Below are 19,591 nucleotides of genomic sequence, written 5' to 3'. Positions count from 1 at the left end.
TACAGCCTTTCTCAGAGGTGTCCCTACCAGAGACATCCTAGAAGCTGCTACCTGGAGTTCTGTACATACTTTCACCAAGCATTACCATTTGCTAATTTTCTCTAAATCCAGAGCTGGCTTTGCCACTGCAGTCTTGCAGGGCCTTATAGCTGGTCCTAATGCTATCTAAATTTCTGCTTCCATCCTTAGCTTTGGGAATCTACCCAAATGTGATGACTGCAACAGTGAAACACAAAAAACATAGTACAGTTGTGTACAGTCACCATAAATGTAGATGTTCAAATGTATTCACTGTTGCAGTCTTGGTTACCCTACCTCAAGCCCCCTGACTTCCTTTGGCTATACCTCTATTCTACATTACTATACTTAAAAGCTTTTTGGTACATTTGCTTTTTTGTTGGAGGTATAACCTTTATATATATATATATATATATATATATATATATATATATATATATATATATATTTAATTGCTTCCCATTAAGGGGGGCACCTGACATCTGGGGCAAGAAAAACTGATGTAATGACGTCGGCTGCATGCTTTATACCCCTGAATACCTGACGTCACGGAAGATGAGACAGCAACTGACGCAGGACCCAAGACTTTGATAATCGAGCCGACTGAGGGCTACTGCAAGCAGATAACCCAAATGTGATGACTGCAACAGTGACTACACTCGAACATCTACATTTATGGTAAGTGTACACAACTGTACTTTCCTGTCCCTTAATCCCCACCCTTCTTGAACTTTATTCTGCATACATTGTTCCCACAAATATTTCTATGTAATTTGCTGCTTCCCTTTTATAAAGTTCCCTATCACAGTTTTCAAATACTGTTGGTTTAGATTTTGATTTCCACTACCTTTGAGTCACAGGCCTTAATCGATGCCCATGTGGAGTCAGGCATGCCGCAGGATACTCAAGGTATTGGACCAATGGATGTATCTCCCTCGGATGGATCCGGAGCCGCTGAGCAAGCATCTGCTTCTGAGGGTGTATTTAGACCTCAACATTGGTTTATCAAACCAACGACAGCTGCAAAACCAAAGACAAAATCAACTTCTAAAACTAAAAAAACGACGCATGAGCCACATGCACAGGCCTCTATGCCTAAAAAACAGATGATCAAAATGGCTGAAAACCTTAATACCTTGATCAGGGGTACCCATCCCCCTCCAGATAAGAGGCCTAGGCAAGACACTGTTTCTGAATCTTCAGATTAGGTTTCTGTTTCTTCTGATTCCTCTTCTGATCAGGAATTATCTCTACCTCCCTATGAGGATTCTGATGCAGAGGAGTCTATACCATCTGTTTCTCCTCCTGTGGATTATTCATTTGGGGAAACCTTGCATACTTTGAGGGAGCATTTTCACTGGGAGAGTCAAGACTTCTCAGAATCAAAAAAGAGGCTCAGGGATTACCTCCTTCTCCCTCAGCACAGGCCTTTTGGCCATTCCCCCTGTTTTAGACATTGTGGATGATGTGTTTTCGGAGTCCAGCTTGACCCCAGACTCCTTACCTCCGGCTCCCAGTAAGCCTGACAGATATTACAGGGTCACTGACTCACATAAATTTTTATTTAGAAACCCTGCTGCTGATCCTGAAACCATTTCACAGGGTCCAAAGGGAGTTAAGGCCTCAACAGCAAAAAATCCCACCCCCTCTGACAGAGATTCAAGGGCACTGCACATATTGGGGAAAAAAGGTTTATACATCTGCAACCTTGGCAGTCAGGGCCTTAAACTGTCAATTTCATATGCTTAAGTACCAACAACATGTTATGGGATTGCTGAAACAGAAAATGATGATGATTTCTGAATGTCCAGAAAATAAAGAATTGCAGGAATTATTGCATGCAGCTGAACAGGTTGGAAAGCATACTTTGCAATGTGGTTTTGACTCCTTAGAGGCCTCCTGCAGGGCCGCAGTTACTGGATCTGTGATTAGGAGGCATGGAGGAATTTGCCTGATCATGTTAAAGCTAAATTGCTAGATGCACCTTTACAGCACGATACTCTGTTTGGTATTAAGGCAGAAGAGGTTTTATGGAAGACAAAGCTAACTCTATGCAAACTGTTAAAGACTTCTTACAAGTGCAGCCACCAAGATTCAGTAGACACTGGCCTACAAAGAATTGGTCCTTTCCTGTGTCAGACAGAGCTCAAAGGGGCAAATCCAGATCTAACAACAGATGCAGCAGATTATGCCTAGTGACCCGCATGGCAGGAAGATGCATTCAAGGCATATGGACCCCAAAACAAATGCATCTACATGTCAACCAAAAAGAGATGCTAGCTGTTCAAAATGCCCTAACAACCTTCAAGGACTTAATTCATCTAGGACAACTACTGATAAAGACGGACAACAGCATTGGCCATGTGGCACATAAACAAGCAAGGGGACACACACTCATACCCCCTTTGCAGATTAGCCATGGCACTGTGGGACACAGCTTTGACATACCAAATACATCTTCAAGCTCAATTCCTGCCAGGAAAGCAAAATACTCTGGCAGACAATTTAAGCATAAACCTTATGGACCGTCATGAGTGGAAATTAAATCCACAAGTCTTCAGCATAACAGAGAAATGGGGGAGTCCAGACATAGATCTATTTGCCTCTCCTCAAAATTATCAATTGAAAAAATTCTGCACAAGGACTTGGCACAATCAACTCCGGACACTGAACCTGGCATGTAGTTATACAAACAACCCCTCTCAGTAAAGCTGTGATGGATGTCATTTTGGAAGCCAGAAGGCCTAGTACTAGAAATTCTTATGCTGATAAATGGAAGAGATTCTGTGCTTGGAATCAAGCACAAGGAACTGATACAGCAGAACCAAATATTCCTCAGATATTGCAATACTTAACTGAGATGCTTGACAAAGGCCTATCTTTCTCATCAATTAAAATCCATGCCTCTGCCATTTCGGCTCATTACAATACAGAGCCACCAGTCTTTTCTCATCCTTTACTAAAGCAGTATCTTAGAGGAGCCAAAAATTTAAGGCCTCCTAGAAGATCACCATTGCCTGCATGGGACCTCAATTATGTATTGGAAAAGCTCACCCTGCCTCCATTTGAACCAGCTGCTACCGCTGATATAAAGTTCTTATCATGGAAAACAGCTCTGCTACTAGCAATTACTTCAGCAAGAAGAGTTTCAGAGCTACAGGCCCTCATGGCTGTAGAGCCTTTTATCATATTTTACCCAGACAGGGTGTCTCTGAGGACAAATCCTACATTTTTGCCTGAGGTGGTTTCCAGTGTGGCTCTTAACCAAACAATTCATTTGCCAACCTTTTATCCAAATCCGCAGAACAAGGGGGAAAGAATTCTGCATTCCTTGGACGTACACAGACAGCTAAGATTCAACTTGAGCAGGACTAAAGCTCTAAGAAAAACTGAGCCATTACTAGTGACATATGCTGCAGGGTCAGAAGGAAAGGCTATTTCAAAGCAGACAGTTTCAAAGTGGATAAGCCACTGCATCTGTTTCTGCTACCTACATCATAATAAACCTGTGCCCGAGGGCATTAGGTCTCATTCCACCAGAGCTGCAGCTACTTCACCAGCCTTTCTCAGAGGAGTGCCAACCATAGACATTCTAGAGGCTGCTACTTGGAGTTCTGTTCACACTTTACAAAGCATTATCATTTGCCTCTACTGTTAAGTCCAGGGCAGGCTTTGCCACTGCAGTTCTGCAGGGCCTGATAGCCACACCTAATGCTGTTTAGCTCCAGCCTCCCTACCATAGCTTTGGGATTCTACCCAAATGTAATGACTGCAACAGTGAAACACGAAGAACATAGTACAGTTGTGTACACTTACCATAAATGTAGATGTTCGAGTGTATTCACTGTTGCAGTCCAGTTTACCCTCCCACCATCCCCCTTTCATTCTGGAGTTCATCTTTCCATCTCTATCTTCTACAACCTATGTGGTGTATTTGCTTGTAGATGAAGGTAAAGTTTATATTGATGCATGTATATATATATAAATATATTTTTGCTACCTTTTTGGGAGCACCTGACATCTGGGGTAAGAAAAACTAAAGAAAATGGCGTCTGCTGCATGTTTTATACCCCTGACGACCTGACGTCATGGAAGAGGAGACAGCAACCGACGCAAGACCCAAGACTTTGGAATTCAGGCCGACTGAGGGCAACCTGCCAGCAGATTACCCAAGTGTAATGACTGCAACAGTGAATACACTCGAACATCTACATTTATGATAAGTGTACACAACTGTACTTTATGTATTTTACCTTTTATTTATGTGGTTGAGTTGAGGCCTTTTACATATTTTGCAGCTGTCTTTCGGCAGTCAGATGATGTGCACTTTATCTGGGAGTGTAGCGACTAAATTAACAGTGCTTTACTTGAGGAGCTTACTATTGCGTGAAATGATAGATGTGAAACTGACATTGGGCAAGTTGAATATATAAGGCTAATGATGTCATTTGCTGGCAACACTAGATTCTGCTTGTAAAATTATAAGCAATGAAGAACTAACTAGATCCGTTGTTAAGGTACATGGCTCAGTTGACTGCCATTTTTCAGATCCATCTTCAGAATGGCAGAATTTGTTTCTAATCCTGTTTCTTCTTTCTGCAGAAAAAAAGCAAATGAAATGGATGTGCATTTTTGCCTGACAGTTAAACTTCAAGAAATCTTGACCAAATCTCTTACATTTGTACACTTACTCTGTCCTTTTTCAGGTACTATGAAACTGTATCAGATGTTCTGAGCTCTGTAAAGAAGATGGAAGAGAGTCTCAAAAGACTTAAACAAGCCAGGAAAACTGTTACTTCCACCAGTACAGGACTGAATGCTGGAGTCAGTGATGATAACAAAATTAGGTTACAGTTGGCACTGGATGTAGAATATTTGGGTGAAAACGTAAGTCATCAAACAACATAATTTGCTATTACTGCAATTTTTTTCTGCAAACAAAATACAGTGGCTTGTAAACTTCAGTTTGCTTGACTTGAAAGAAGTTTGGTATAAGTTGCTGGGCCCACATGTGTACAATATCAGCTATCTGTACTTACTGTGTAACATGCTGTTTAGGTTGGCTTATAAGTACTGCAGTCATTGTAGTACAGAAGTTTATCTGTACTGTAGGAATCCTAGTGTACCGTAAGTAGTGTGTACTTTCAGTCTTGTAAACTTTGATAGTAGCCAGGATCACAAAGAAACTGCACAGTTGCCTTAAAAATGATGTCAGATTTTTTTCTGAGATGGATGAGGCTAACTTGACATCGGGTAACCTATGACAACTTCAATATGCTACGTATTAGCATCTACACATCTTTATTAGAGAGTGCACAAATCAACCACATGGTTGGAATCTTTATAGTAAACCACAGAAAGCATTCATCATACTACTGTCTCGTCATCAACATTCCAAGTATTGGTTCTCAGACGTTAGGTGGTAGATACAGATGTATCCACCGTCTTAGCAGTGAGATGTAAATGTTCTCTAAAACCCTGGACCCATGCTTTGCATGCAGCTCAGATCTGTTATTATTCCCCATTTTTCACCCAAGATCTCTTGCAGCTGAAACCAGATTTCCTGTGCTTATCTTCCTAGACGTTTTTCGTGTTTCACTGTTGCAGTCATCACATTTGGGTTATCTGCTTGCAGTAGCCCTCAGTCAGCCTGATTAACAAAGTCTTGGGTCCTGCGTCGGTTGCTGTCCCTTCTTCCGTGACATCAGGTCGTCAGGGGTATAAAACATGCAGCCGACACCATTACATCAGTGCTCGAAGCAGAAGCAGTTCGCAAGTGCCGGTCGGATGACTCCTGAAATTTTCGTTTTTGAGTTTCAGAACTGAAGTCTTCAACTAAAAGCTAAGTACCCCGTTGAGGAAACTTTTTCTTGCTCTAATCCAATGTCAGTAAAAGTAAATAATTGCATTACTTGTGGAAAGCAAATACATCATAAAGATTTTCATTCGCCCTGTATTGCTTGCCTAGGCTCTGACCACGACGTACCTCGCTGTCGGTTTTGTGCCTTATTTAAACCATGAACTATCTGTCGTCGGTATATTTTCTCTTCTAAATATTTTGGTGCTCTGTTCAATTAGGTTCATAGGTTCATAGGTTCATACTAGGCTATCTGCCCGAGGGCATTTACAAGCCTAGCCCATAGTTTTGTGGCTTACGCCACCCCTTTAGTATGGGGAACTATACCCATTATTTTGCTGTGCCTCTGTTGAGCAGTGACACTGAGGTAATCCCTGGGGTATATCTGCGATCTCCCATCCATTGGTCAAGATTTCTCTTGAACAAGGCCAGCGAGGTGCTCTGCCTCACATATACCGGGATTTTATTCCACAGCATAGGGAGTCTTTGGGTGATGAATCTATCCCTCCAGCGTGTCCTATTAATAGCCGTGTCGAGGTTTAAGTCTCCCGCCCTTGTGGCTCTGACGGATCTAGATTTTTTGAGGTGAAGCATATTCATCAAATCTGGGTTTGACATGGCCTTGTATGTTAGGCAAAGGTCACCTCTGAGCAAGCTGTGTTTACTGAATAGAGCTGGAGTTCTTTCAGTCGGGCAGCATAGGACAGATGTTTGAGACCCTTTATCCTTTTGGTGAGGAACTTTTGTGGCCTCTCCAGCTGCTGCAAGTGTCTGGTCAGATACATTCCGAATGGGGCATTGTACTCAATCATTGGTCTGATGAGTGATGAGTATAGGGAGACTATGACCTCCCTTGATCTAGATGAGAATCCCTTCATGATAAGGTGGGCAATGTAGAAGGTCTTCCTAACTAATTTAGCTACATGGGTGTCGAATGACAGACTACAGAATTATCCTGATATGTCTTAGGTAAGCCACCCAACTACCGACATTATGAAAAAACGCAAAGATAAAGTCAGAGACAGGCTGCCTAGGTCCAAAGCTGCCGACGACGCTTCTCCTAAGCCAGTCACCAGGTCGCCGGTACTCAGTGAGGTGTTTTTGCAGCCCCTTATACCCACGGTTTCAGATTTGCAGGCCTCTACTGAGACCCATTCGGAGTCTGGAATGCTGCGAGATGCTTCAATTGTGGAACCTGCTGATGTCTCTATCTTAGATGGGTCCGGTGCCGCTGTGCAGGCACTGGCTTCTGAGGGTTTATTCAGGCCTACTGACTTGTGTATTAAACTGATGCCATCTTCTTCTTCAAGGCCTAAAACTTGTACCATGCCTAAAAAACTGATTCCCAGACTGCATGGTCAGGTCTCTATGCCTAAAAAACAAATGATAAGAATGGCTGAAGACCTTATTACTTTAATCAGGGGAAGCCAGCCTTCCCCCTCTAAGAGACCTAGGGCTGAGTTTGCTTATGATACTTCTGACTAAGATTCTGATTTTTCTGTTTCCTCTGATGACCAGGATTTACCCTTATCTACCTATGAGAATTGTGATGCTAAGGACTCTATTCCCTCTGCTTCTCCCCCACAGGATTTCTCTTTTGGTGAAACCTTGCATACTCTGAGGGAGCATTTTCGTTGGGAAGGTCAGGAATTCTCTGATTCTAAAAAGAGGCTTAGGGATTTCTTACTACTGCCCCCAGCACAGGCCTTTAGCCATACCTCCTGTACTAGCCATTGTTGATGATGTTTTTTTGGAATCTAGCTTGGCCCCTGACTCTTTACCCCCTGCTTCCAGAAAACCTGCCAGATATTACAGGGTCCCTGACTGTCACAAGTTCCTTTTTAAAAATCCTACTGCGGACCCTGAGACCATTTGACAGAGACCCAAGGGTATTAAAGCTACTACTGCCAAAAATCCTACCCCCTCTGATAGAGACTCCAGGGCGCTGGATAGATGGAGTAAGATGGTATACACTTCTGCAACTTTGGCCATTAGGGCTTTAAACTGCCAGTTTCATATGTTAAAATATCAGCAACAGAAAATTATGTTGATTCCTGATTGTGCTGAAAATAAGGATTTACAGGATTTACTGCACTCAGCTGAACAAGTTGGAAAACATACTTTGCAATGCGGTTTTGATTCACTAGAGGCATCTTGCAGGGCTGCTGTCTGTACTTAGAAGGCATACTTGGCTTAAGGAGCAATCCTTGCTCTTCATGCAAAGAACTGGCAACTTATTACCCAGGACAAATGGGTTCTAAATATAGTGTCCCAGGGATACAGATTTCACTTCCACACGTTACCATCACCAAGTGGATGGCCATATCTACCCCCAAATCAGTGGGCAGAGGCCCAAAAGCAAGTACTTTCTCTTTTAAGCATGGGGGCTATTCAGTTGGTACCATAAGAGGAAAAGGGACAAGGTTTCTACTCAAGACTTTTCCTGGTACCCAGAAAAGACAGATGTGAAGTTGTTCTATCTCGCCGTTTTGTTCTTACACGTGGGTCGGAGCCGATCCCTCGGCTCCGAATCGGCCACTTTCAAGCTCAAACTCTCAGAGAAGCTCGAGACCTAGTGTATATCCCATGATGCTCTACTGTGAATCCCCAGATCTAGTTTGCCGCTGCAGTGGATCAACAGCTCGTCGGAGGAAGCTCGGGCCAGTGATTTAAAATCTTATATATTAATAGGATTTTTGACTAAACTTAGTTTTTATATATTTAGATTACTATCAATATTATAGTATTAAGATTGTTACCTGTTAATGTAACCTTGTTAGGACTTTTTCTAAAAAATTTTTCTTCAGGGCTTTAGGCCTCTTTTTTTCTTGGGCGTGACAGGGCTCTGTCAGCTATTGTGTGTGTGTGTGTGTGTGTGTGTGTGTGTGTGTGTGTGTATTATCCTATATATATATATATATATATATATCTAGTGTTAATTATATAGTCAGTGATAGTGTGTTTATAGATATATCTATATAAATATTATTCTATATTATTCCATAGGAAGTTAGTTTATACTAGTTGTGAGTGTAGTTACTAAATTTTTTGGACAAGTAAAATTCAGGGACCTGAATTCTTTCTTAAAAATTGTCAGAAAATCAAAAGTCAGGTTTTAAAAGGTGAGTGCGGTCAAAAGATGTCTGTTACAGACAATCACTCCACCTGCGTTTACTGTTTGGGCTCAGTGCACCTACAAGAGGTGTGCTCTATCTGCCACTCCTTTAGCGCCAGGGTTCTTCTGGAAAGGTGGAGGAAGCTGGTAGATAGAGGACTCCTGAAGCCGGATTTTCAGACTACTTTAGACAAGGCTGACCTCTCTTCCAAGGCTTCGAAGGGGTCGAAGTCTTCCAAAGGATCCCCGGAGCCCAAGTCATCGGCTCCGAGTTCCTCTGGTGTGGTTCGTACATCGGCTCCACAGGCCTTGGAACCATGTATCGAACCTATACCTCGGAGCCCAGTTGTGGAGCCGATATTGGAGACTCCTCAGTCTCCAGTTCTTCAGTCGGTGCCATCTTCGGCTCCTTCGACCCATCCCTCGATGCATTCTTCGAGGCTTTCCGATGTGGATCTGGACCGAGTGGTTAAGAGGCTCTTAGAGAGCCTGGCCCTGGCCAAAATGCTGTCTGCTTCGAGCCAATCAGCTTCGAAGCCTGAAACCTCAGCCATAATTTCTCCACCTTCTCCTCCAAAGCCAACTGAGCGTTCGGAGCCGGGGCAGGCGGAACCGATGTTGGTAGAGCCCTCGAAGCCGAGGTTCGATCCACCTCCCTCGGCTCCTTCTACCTTGATCTCCTCGGTTCCGACCGGGGAATCTCGGGGCCGACAGTCCCTCGCTGGCTCCGGGGTGGAGAGTCGAACCGATACTTGGGTTCCGACCCTTCCACTCGGGGCTTCGGCGCAGGTGGCCTCAGCTCTGTCCTCTGGATTGGAGCGTGGAGTCTCGGCCGGGGAGAGCTGCCAGTTTCTTCAGAGCCGACAGACTTCTCGGACCGAGATTCTGGTGCCTTCGATGCCATGAGGAAGGTCATGTCTGCTAAGACTACTACCTCCTCGGATCTGTCTTCCCCTCCCCCTAAAGGGCCTCGTTCTACCTCTTCCCCGCAGATCCCCACCAAGCGTCGAGATCCAGGGCCTCAGGTATCACTATTGGGTGGCCCCTCCTCTCTAGGGACTTCACCGGATGCTCCCACCGATTAAGTACCTAGAAAGAGATTGTGCAAGAGGAGACACTTGGATTCCCCACAGGAATCCCTCATATCGGATACCAACTTGGAGGAATCAGAAGGGTCCTCACGATCCCCCTCAGAGGATATCTCATTTGCAGACATATTGGAAATCTTAAGGCAGAGGGGTGATTGGCAGTCCCTTGCCCCTACTGAGGACGAGTCAGTCCTCCTGAAGGTTTTTGGATCTCAACCGTCCACATCCTGGGTTACTCCGCCCTTTGATGAACTGATGGAGCTGGTTGCTCGAAGGCCGTGGGAGTCCCCTGACTCTCTGGAACCGGTCCCTCGGAGGCCCAACAAGTTTATTACTTCCCCCACAGATAAGGCCTTTCTTACAAAAGGAGTCCCAGTTGATGCCATGGTGGTGCCGGCGGCCACCAAGAAAGAGGTGTTGGAAACCTCTTCTGCTGTCCATCCTCCTAATAGGGATTCTAGGACGATGGACAGGTATGGGAAACGCATATTTAGTTCTGCGGCATTTTCCATGAGATCGCTCAGCTACCCAACACATTTTACCCACCTTCAACGAGATCTAAAGGAGTTGGGAGATACCCTCCAGGGTAACACAGCTGATGCAGTCTCTGAAAAGGTGACTGCACAACTCAACACCCTTAATTCAATAGTAAACTCATCCATGCGACTCATCTCTTATGCTGCCGATGGATCGAATAGGGCGGCAGGCTCAGCGATAGCTCTTCGGACAGAGTCCTGGATGCGCCTTTGCTCCTTTGCGGAAGCCTTTAAGTATTCCTTCCGCCTTGTTCGGACCCAAAGTTAAGGAGACTCTTACTAGGTGTGAACAAGAAGGAAAGACTCTGTCTGCTGTAGGAGTCCGTTTTTCCACTCCAACTAGACCGTACCCCAAAGGGCAATGAAGTGGGAAAATGTGGTTCTGAAAACCCCAAGGAGCTTTCCAAAGCACACCTACTGATACCCCCTCTAGGGGCAAAAACGGGAGACGCTGTCCAAATTGCAGAGGCGGTCCGCAAAACCAGGGCGACAGGGAACAGTTCTCTGGTAAGCCCTATCAGCGTTCCTGAAAGGAAGCCCGGCTGTCCTACTCTGGAGGCAGTCGGGGGTCGCTTAGCTTTATACCCAAAGGCCTGGCTAAGCATCACAACAGATTCTTTGGTAAAAAGCATCATTGCCAGAGGTTACTACATTCCCTTTACAAAAACCCCACCCATGTGTACGAAGATCCCAGACGTTCCACCCAGTCTGAGAAAACTAGCAACTATAGAAATCCAAAACCTGCTAGACAAAAGAGTCATCCAGCCAGTCCCGGTGGACCAAATAGGATCCAGAACTTACTCAAGGTTCTTTTTAGTTCCAAAGAAAACAGGGGACTGGAGGCCCATACTAGACCTCAGCAAACTCAACACCTTCATCAAGAAGGAAAAGTTCTGGATGGTCACGCTGCAATTGATTCTCCTGTTCTTAACAACGGGTGATTGGACGTGCTCTATAGATCTCAAGGATGCTTACTACCACATCAAAATGGACAGATCATCCAGAGATCACCTGCATTTCCGGCTGGGAGCCAGTCATTACCAATTCAGAGCCCTGCCCTTTGGTCTCACCACAGCCCCCAGGGTGTTCACCAAATGTATGGCAGTGGTCACGGCTCATCTGAGATGATTAGGATTCCGGGTGTTTCCATATCTGGACGACTGGCTCCTCAACGCCACCTCCAGGCATCAACTAATTCAAGCAAGAGACTACACCATAAACCTTTGTTCCCAGTTGGGCATAACCCTAAATTTCAAAAAATCTGCATTATCGCCTTCGCAGCATATTACATTTATAGGGGCAGAACTGGACAGAATCAATGCAAGGATCAGGTTGCCCGAATCAAGAATCATATCCCTAAAATATCAGCTATCCAGTCTGTTGGTCCTGAACAAAGCTCCTGCGTCCCAGATACTCTGCTTTTAGGCACAATGGCAGCCACACTGATAGCAGTTCCGTTAGGGTGCATGCACATGCGAATACTCCAGTGGCTACTCTTCGCGCAATGGTCTTACCAATGCCTGCCCATGTCATATGAGATCCGATTAACAAGTCTTTGCAAGAAGGATCTCAGTTGGTGGTTGAACAGCGACCAAGTAATAATCGGGCGTCCCTTTGTTCTTCCCCAACCCACAGCCACAGTGACCACAGATGCTTCCCTGATAGGGTGGGGGGGGCTTATTTCAGGGACAGACTGTCCACGGCACTTGGTCAATCATGGAAACACATTTGCATATAAATGTCCTAGAGCTGAGAGCGGTGTTCCTGGCGTTGCAACACTTTCAAGATTCTCTCCCTCTAGGTACAGTTGCTATCCAGACAGACATGTCGGTAGTCTGGTATATCAACAAACAAGGGGGAACCAGATTGTATCCCTTGTGCCGGGAGGCCCTAAGAATTTGGCAGTGGGCTGTATCCATTAGACGCTTTCTGATAGCAACACACATCCCGGGGTCATCCAACGTAATAGCGGACAAGCTAAGCAGGGCCTTCCTGTTGCCTCACGAATGGTCTCTCAAACAACAAGTGGTGGAAAACATTTTCCGCAGATGGGGCCAGCCTTGCTGCGACCTATTTGCATCTCCAATGAATGCCAAATGCAACAGCTACTTTGCCCTTTATCCCCCACCGGGGAACAAACAGTGGGATGTGCTCGTACACGATTGGCCCCCGGGCCTCCTGTATGCCTTTCTGCCAATACCCCTAATTCCCAAATTTATAAAGAAAGCCAAAAGTCTGGGAAGGACTGTGATCTTGATAGCCTCATCGTGACCTTGACAAATTTGGTTCCCCTTCCTGCGGAAGTATCAACTGGAAGAACCATGGATCCTAGACCCAGTGCCGGATCTTTTGACTCACTCGTTGGGAGTTCTTCATCCCTCCCTTACCTCCCTAAAACTGACAGCTTGGCTGCTCCAATTCCCACATTAGCCAGGTCTCAGAATTTGTCTTCTGCGGTCCAGCATATTATCGTTTCCTCTCATAAACATCTACCAGGAAGCTGTACAATAGCAAATGGAAACAATTTGTTTACTGGGCTACTCAACATGACATTGACCCTTATGTAGCACCTGTCCATATCATCTTAGACTTCTTGTCTTCCTTGTTCCATGATGGCGCAGCAGCTGCTACAATTACAGTTCAATTGGCTGCTATTTCTAACTTCCATGTAGGGTTTAATGGGTCTAACATTATGTCACACAGACTATGTAAAGCATTCTTAAAAGGAACCCACCATGTCAGACCACCTATCAGGCATCTTGTCTCTCCCTGGAATTTGAATCTAGTTTTATCCCAATTGATGCTCGCCCCCTTCGAACCTGCTGTCATTTATAGTTTTTGTCTTATTATTTATATTTATTTATTTTACATTTGTTAACCGGGCTGGTCTAGCTGGATACATATCCGTTTTCAGTAGAGGCCCGAGGAGAAAAGCTCCAATACACAATAGAAGTACATAATTAAATTGCAAGATTCAAAGTATTGTTACAACAAGAGAATATAGCTTACATATGTAGGAATGAAAATTTACATAGATGTTATATAAGAGAAAAGGACAGACAGGAAATTATACACAAAACATTGATTTCGTTACAGATACTGGAAAATAGTCTTGGAAAACTATATTCCTGGTAGCCATTACATCTGCACATAGGGTCTCCGAACTTCAAGCCTTGTCAACCGAACCCCCATATTTGATTTTTCACCCGGATAGGGTCTCATTCAGGACTAACCCTACCTTTCTTCCCAAGGTCTGTTCAGAGACTAACTTAAATCAGTCCATTGAGCTCCCAACCTTCTTCAAACACCATTCCAACAGATTGGAATATATGTTACACAACCTGGATGTACACAGACAACTGAGGTTCTATCTAGATAGAACGAAGGATTTCAGACAATCGTATCAACTTTTTGTCTCTTACTCAGAAAATAAGAAAGGTCTTGCAGTATCAAAAATCACATTGTCTAAGTGGCTCTCTGACTGCATCAAATCCATTTGTGCTCCCACTAGTCAGCCATTAGAATCTAACATCAAAGCCCACTCGACACGAGCTGTTTCTACATCATTAGCTCATGCAGCTCGTTTAACTTTAGATAATATCTGTGCAGCTGCCACGTGGTCAAAACCTCACACGTTTATCACTCATTACAAAGTGGATAGGACCTCCAGGGACAGGGCTACCTTTGGTTCCACTGTGCTCAGGAATGTTCTCACATGGGCCACCCAGGATTAGGGTGTTTGGGATGCTACCCACGTGTTAGAACAAAATGGCGAGATAGAACAACTTCACATAAAGAGGTTATGTCCTTACCCTAACGTTCCATGTGAGTTGTTCATCTCGCATTTTTGTTCTTACATTCCCGCCCACCTTCCCCCTCCAGTCGAATGGGATGGGTGCCTTGGTAGATTGGTCAAGTTGTCAGTCTGTATGGCATATTCTATGTTTCCTATCTGCAATCTTTTAGCTACCTTCATAGGTAGACACTATAGTTTCACTTATTCCTCTAGGCTGTCTTGGTTGCAGCATACTAGATCTGGGGATTCACAGTAGAGAATCATGGGATATACACTAGGTCTCGAGCTTCTCTGAGAGTTTGAGCTTGAAAGCGGCCGATTCGGCTCCGACCCACGTGTAAGAACAAAAAGGCAAGATGAACAACTCACATGGAACGTTATGGTAAGGACATAACTTCTTTTTAATGGCATCCTATCCCGGATCTGTCTACTGTAAATACCTTTTTGGTGATTCCAGAATTCAAGATGCTGACTCTTCACCAGTTGCTCCCTACGCTAGGCAGAGATGCCTGGTTGGCAACACTAGATTTAAAGGAAGCATACCTGCACATCCCAATCAAGGAATCTTGCAGAAGATACCTATGCTTCAAAGCAGGCTACATGCACTATCAGTTCTCTGCACTGCCCTTTGGCTCATATGTTGCGCCCAGGGTATTCACAAAGTGCCTAGCTCCAGTCATTGCATTATTCAGGCAAAGAAATATTCAGATATACCCATACCTGGATGATTGTTTAATTCAGGCAGAAAGCCAGGACATACTTTTGAATCATTTGGCCTTTGTACAAAGGGTGCTAATTGTCTGGGGTACACCATAAATGAAAATAAATCACACCTGGTACCCTGTCAACAAATTATATTCCTTGGAGCAAGCCTGAATACAACTTCCCAGATGGCTTTCCTCACGCCAAAGAAACAAATTCATTTGACAACCTACTTCAAACAAGTGGCCACAAAAACCCTGCTATCTGCAAGGCAAATACTACAAGCCTTGGGGTTCATGGCCTCCTGCATTCTTCTAATTCCATATGCAAGACTGCATATGAGGAAACTACAATGGTATCTAAAAAGCCTATGGTGTCAACATTCTCAGGATCTAGAAGCAATGATTCCTATCATACCTTGCCTATAGTTTCTTTGGAGGGCATTCACACTACCCCCTGCCGCCCAAACCCTAACAACAGATGCATCAGACTATGCATGGGGGGCTCACCTGGCAGGGAAGTGCATTCAGGGTAAATGGAAACCAAATCAAATGCACCTGCATATCAATCAAAAAGAAATGTTAGCTGTACAGAGTGCTCTGACAGCCTTCAAGGACCACATTTTTCCAGGACAATTAATGGTAAAGCCGGACAACACCACTGCTATATGGCACATAAACAAGCAGGGAGGTACACATTCTTACCCCCTCTGCAGACTAGCCATGGCATTTTGGAACACAGCCCTGAGCTACCAAGTGCATTTACAAGCTCAGTTCCTGCCAGAAAAACTGAATACACTGGCAGACAAACTAAGCAGAAACCTCATGGACCCACACGAGTGGAAACTGGAACCAAGAATTTTCAACATGTTGACAAGCAAATGGGGGAGCCCAGATATAAACCTGTTTGCCTCCCCCCAGAACTGTCAGTTGGACAAATTTTGCACAAGGACTCCCCACAAACAAGCTTGGAAAGTGGATGCTCTGTCCTTCAGCTGGAAAAACCTATCAGTTTATGCCTTTCCTCCTCTGCCTCTGCTCTCCAAAGTACTACTAAAGATCAAACAAGACAAACCAAGGATGATTTTGATTGAACCAGACTGGCCATACCAACACTGGTACCCCCTCTTGCGCAGTGTGTCACTGTTGACCCCATGGCACCGGCCCCAGACTCCTACCCTATTGTCTCAGCAGGAGAACCAGATCCTGCACCCTCAGCTTCAAACACTGAACCTAGCAGCTTGGCTAATTACCTAATCTCTCCTTTACCATCCCTCAGTAAACCAGTGATGGATATCATTTTGGAGGCAAGGAGGCCTAGTACTAGAAAATCTTATCCTGAAAAATGGAAAAGATTCTGTGCCTGGAACCAATCTCAAGGGATGAGCACAGCAGTGCCCAATTTACCTCAGATTTTACAATACTTAAAGGAGATGCTTCACAAGGGCCTGTCTTTCTCTTCCATCAAAATTCACGCATCAGCCATTTCAGCTCATTATGGCACAGAACACAGAACTTGCCCTCATCTCTCATCCACTGCTCAAGCAGTTCTTCAGAGGGGCCAAAAATTTACGACCACCCAAGAGAGCTCCAACTCCTGCATGGGACCTTAACTTTGTAATGGAAAAACTCACTCTTCCTCCTTTCAAGCCAGCTGCTACTGCAGACTTAAAATTCCTTTCTTGGAAAACAGCTTTCCTTTTTGCAATCACTTCAGCAAGAAGGGTATTTGAATTACAGGCCCTCATGGCAGTGGAACCTTTCATCATCTTTCATGCGGACAGGGTGTCTCTCAGGACCAATCCCTCCTACATTCCCAAGGTGGTATCCAGTGTGGCCCTCAATCAGTCCATTCATTTGCCAACCTTCTTTCCTAATCCACAGAACAAAGGGGAACGGATACTGCACTCCTTAGATGTGCACAGACAACTTAAATTCTACTTGGACAGGACTAAACCTCAAAGGAAATCTGACCAACTGCTGGTAGCATTTGCTGCAGGGGCAGAGGGGAAGGCTATTTCAAAGCAAACCATTTCCAAATGTATAGGCCATTGCATTCATTTCTGCTACAAGCCCCATGGAATACCTATCCCACAGGGGATTAGACCCCACTCAACCAGGGCTGCATCTACCTCTACAGCCTTTCTCAGAGGCGTCCCTACCAGGGACATCTTAGAAGCTGCTACCTAGAGTTCTGTACATACTTTCACCAAGCATTACCATCTGCCAATTTTCTTTAAATCCAGAGTTGGCTTTGCCACGGCAGTCTTGCAGAGCCTTATAGCTGGTCCTAATGCTATCTAAAGTACTCCTCCCATACTTAGCTTTGGGAATCTACCCAAATGTGATGACTGCAACAGTGAAACACAAAGAACATCGTACAGCTGTGTACACTTACTGTAAATGTAGATGTTCAGGTGTAGTCACTGTTGCAGTCCTGGTTACCCTCCCTTCAGCCCCCTTACTTCTTTTGGCTATACCTTTACTCTCCTTTATTATGCTCAAAAGCTTTTTGGTGTATTTGCTTTTTTGTTGGAGGTATAACCTTGTATACTTATAAATTTAATTGCTTCCCATTAGGGGGGCAGCTGACATTTGGGGCAATAAAAACTGATGTAATGACATCGGCTGCATGTTTTATACCCCTGACGACCTGACATCACGGAAGAAGGGACAGCAACTGATGCAGGACCCAAGACTTTGTTAATCAGGCCGACTGAGGGCTACTGCAAGCAGATAACCCAAATGTGATGACTGCAACAGTGAATACACTCGAACATCTACATTTATGGGAAGTGTACACAACTGTACTATCTTTTCCCAGCATTCATCTTGGTGGGTATGAGATTTCCTTTGATGAGCTGTTTGGTGTATATTGCTTGCTTTTTTTTTTTTTTGAATCACTCTTCCCATGCTGCCTGTTGATCATCAGCCTCCTTCCAGTCAGTTAACCCTTTTGTTCCCAATCATCAGGATGAGAGTAGACCATGGCGGCCATCATTCAAACAGCCAACAGCATATTTCTTGATTTTTTTCCTTATGCCTCCTTAACATCCCCACACACAGTGCTAGTGTGAGGCAGAAGACATGCAGAGTGCTGACCACTGAGGATATCCTTTCACTTCCATAAGAAGCATTTTTTCATGCAGCCTTGTTCTACCTCCCCCTTCAAGCGTGGAAATTAGTTTCCCTAATCTGTACCAGGAAAATCACACCTACCCTGTGTTCCCTCAAGTGCATGCAATTATCCCCACCCTCTAGGAGGGGTTGCATTTGCCATACCTCTTTTTTTCTCTCCCTCTCTGCCTGGCTGTTACAGTACCAGGACTACCACTTGCACCCTAGTCACCCACCTGGGTCACAGTTGTCATGGGTAGAGCTCCATCCCTCTGCACATGGGTCCAGGAGCTTGATTGTCTTTGTAGTTTATCATATATATTTGCTGGCACTTCAGAATATTATGATGAAGTACAGGATGAATTTTCAGTGTCTTACAAGTTATATTATGCTCTGTGTCCATTTCCCAAGAGGTAGTTATATGCATTATATTCTAGCCTACAAAATACCCCTTTTTTGCAATGCAAATTATTCTAGGAGGAAAATCAGTTTGGGCATGATATTCATTGCCAGCAGTTGTCACTGATTTGACTTTATTTATAATTACCTTTTTATTTGTCCAAAGTAGGTTGTTTTTTTACTTAAATGTGACATTTTTTGGACAGCCTAAATTCTCATTCAGTACATGAAGTAGGGATATGCAAAGCCTTGACTACAACCCAGATGACCCAATATTGATAGGTCGCTTAGATGCCAGAGTAACTTCACAGGAAAGGGTGAGAATGAGTGGCTGATATCAGCTTGCCCAGTATGTGTGTGTGTGTGTTGGGGGTGGGGGGGGTCAGTTTACTGTGTTACAGTGCTAACACGGACTGGAGTATAGGTATACAGCATGCATCTTACAGTTTTTTTTTTTTTACTTTTTTATTTGGTTTTAAAATTTTACATAGGTCCACAGGTGATCCATAGATCAAAGTTTTGCATATCAACAACTATTAATATTTTTTCAAACAAGTCTTTAAGTTTAAGCCAAGATTTATGTGAATGTGTAATATTAGACGTTTTCATCTTTATAGTATGCAGTTCACTACTGCAAACAATTTTTGCCATACTAACAAATTCAACACTAGAGAAGGTAACTTAACTTTTCCAGTTTTTAGTAATTACTTTTCTGGCTATAGCAAGAATAGAACAAAGAAGTGGCACTTGGGTTTTAGGAATTATCTCAGGAATCAGAGCATTACATAAAACTAAAAATGTAGAAATATTACATCTATCTGACTGTAGAACTTGAATGAGGTTATTAATTTCTTTCTAAAAAGGGGAGATGACTTCACATTCGTATACCACATGCATCCAGGCAGCTATTATTTCAGAATCACATTTCTAGCACTTAATTCTATTTGATTTATACATAATTGTA

General features: G+C 44.0%; 1 protein-coding gene across 1 annotated transcript in view; it reads left to right on the top strand.

Annotated features, from left to right (window-relative positions):
- COG2 (component of oligomeric golgi complex 2) overlaps positions 1 to 19,591 on the top strand; it is a 1,275,772-nt gene that overhangs the window by 1,157,490 nt on the left and 98,691 nt on the right. The window contains exon 17 of the mRNA XM_044076075.1: positions 4,725 to 4,905. Coding sequence (XP_043932010.1) covers positions 4,725 to 4,905 — 181 coding nt within the window. The remainder of the gene's footprint in view (positions 1 to 4,724; positions 4,906 to 19,591) is intronic.

This window comes from Protopterus annectens, chromosome 1.part1 (assembly GCF_019279795.1).
Source record: "Protopterus annectens isolate FY-2018-M chromosome 1.part1, PAN1.0, whole genome shotgun sequence".
NCBI classification, from domain to species: Eukaryota; Metazoa; Chordata; order Ceratodontiformes; family Protopteridae; genus Protopterus; species Protopterus annectens.
Note: the sequence above shows the minus strand (reverse complement) of the source record. Positions and strands in the feature narration are given on the sequence as shown.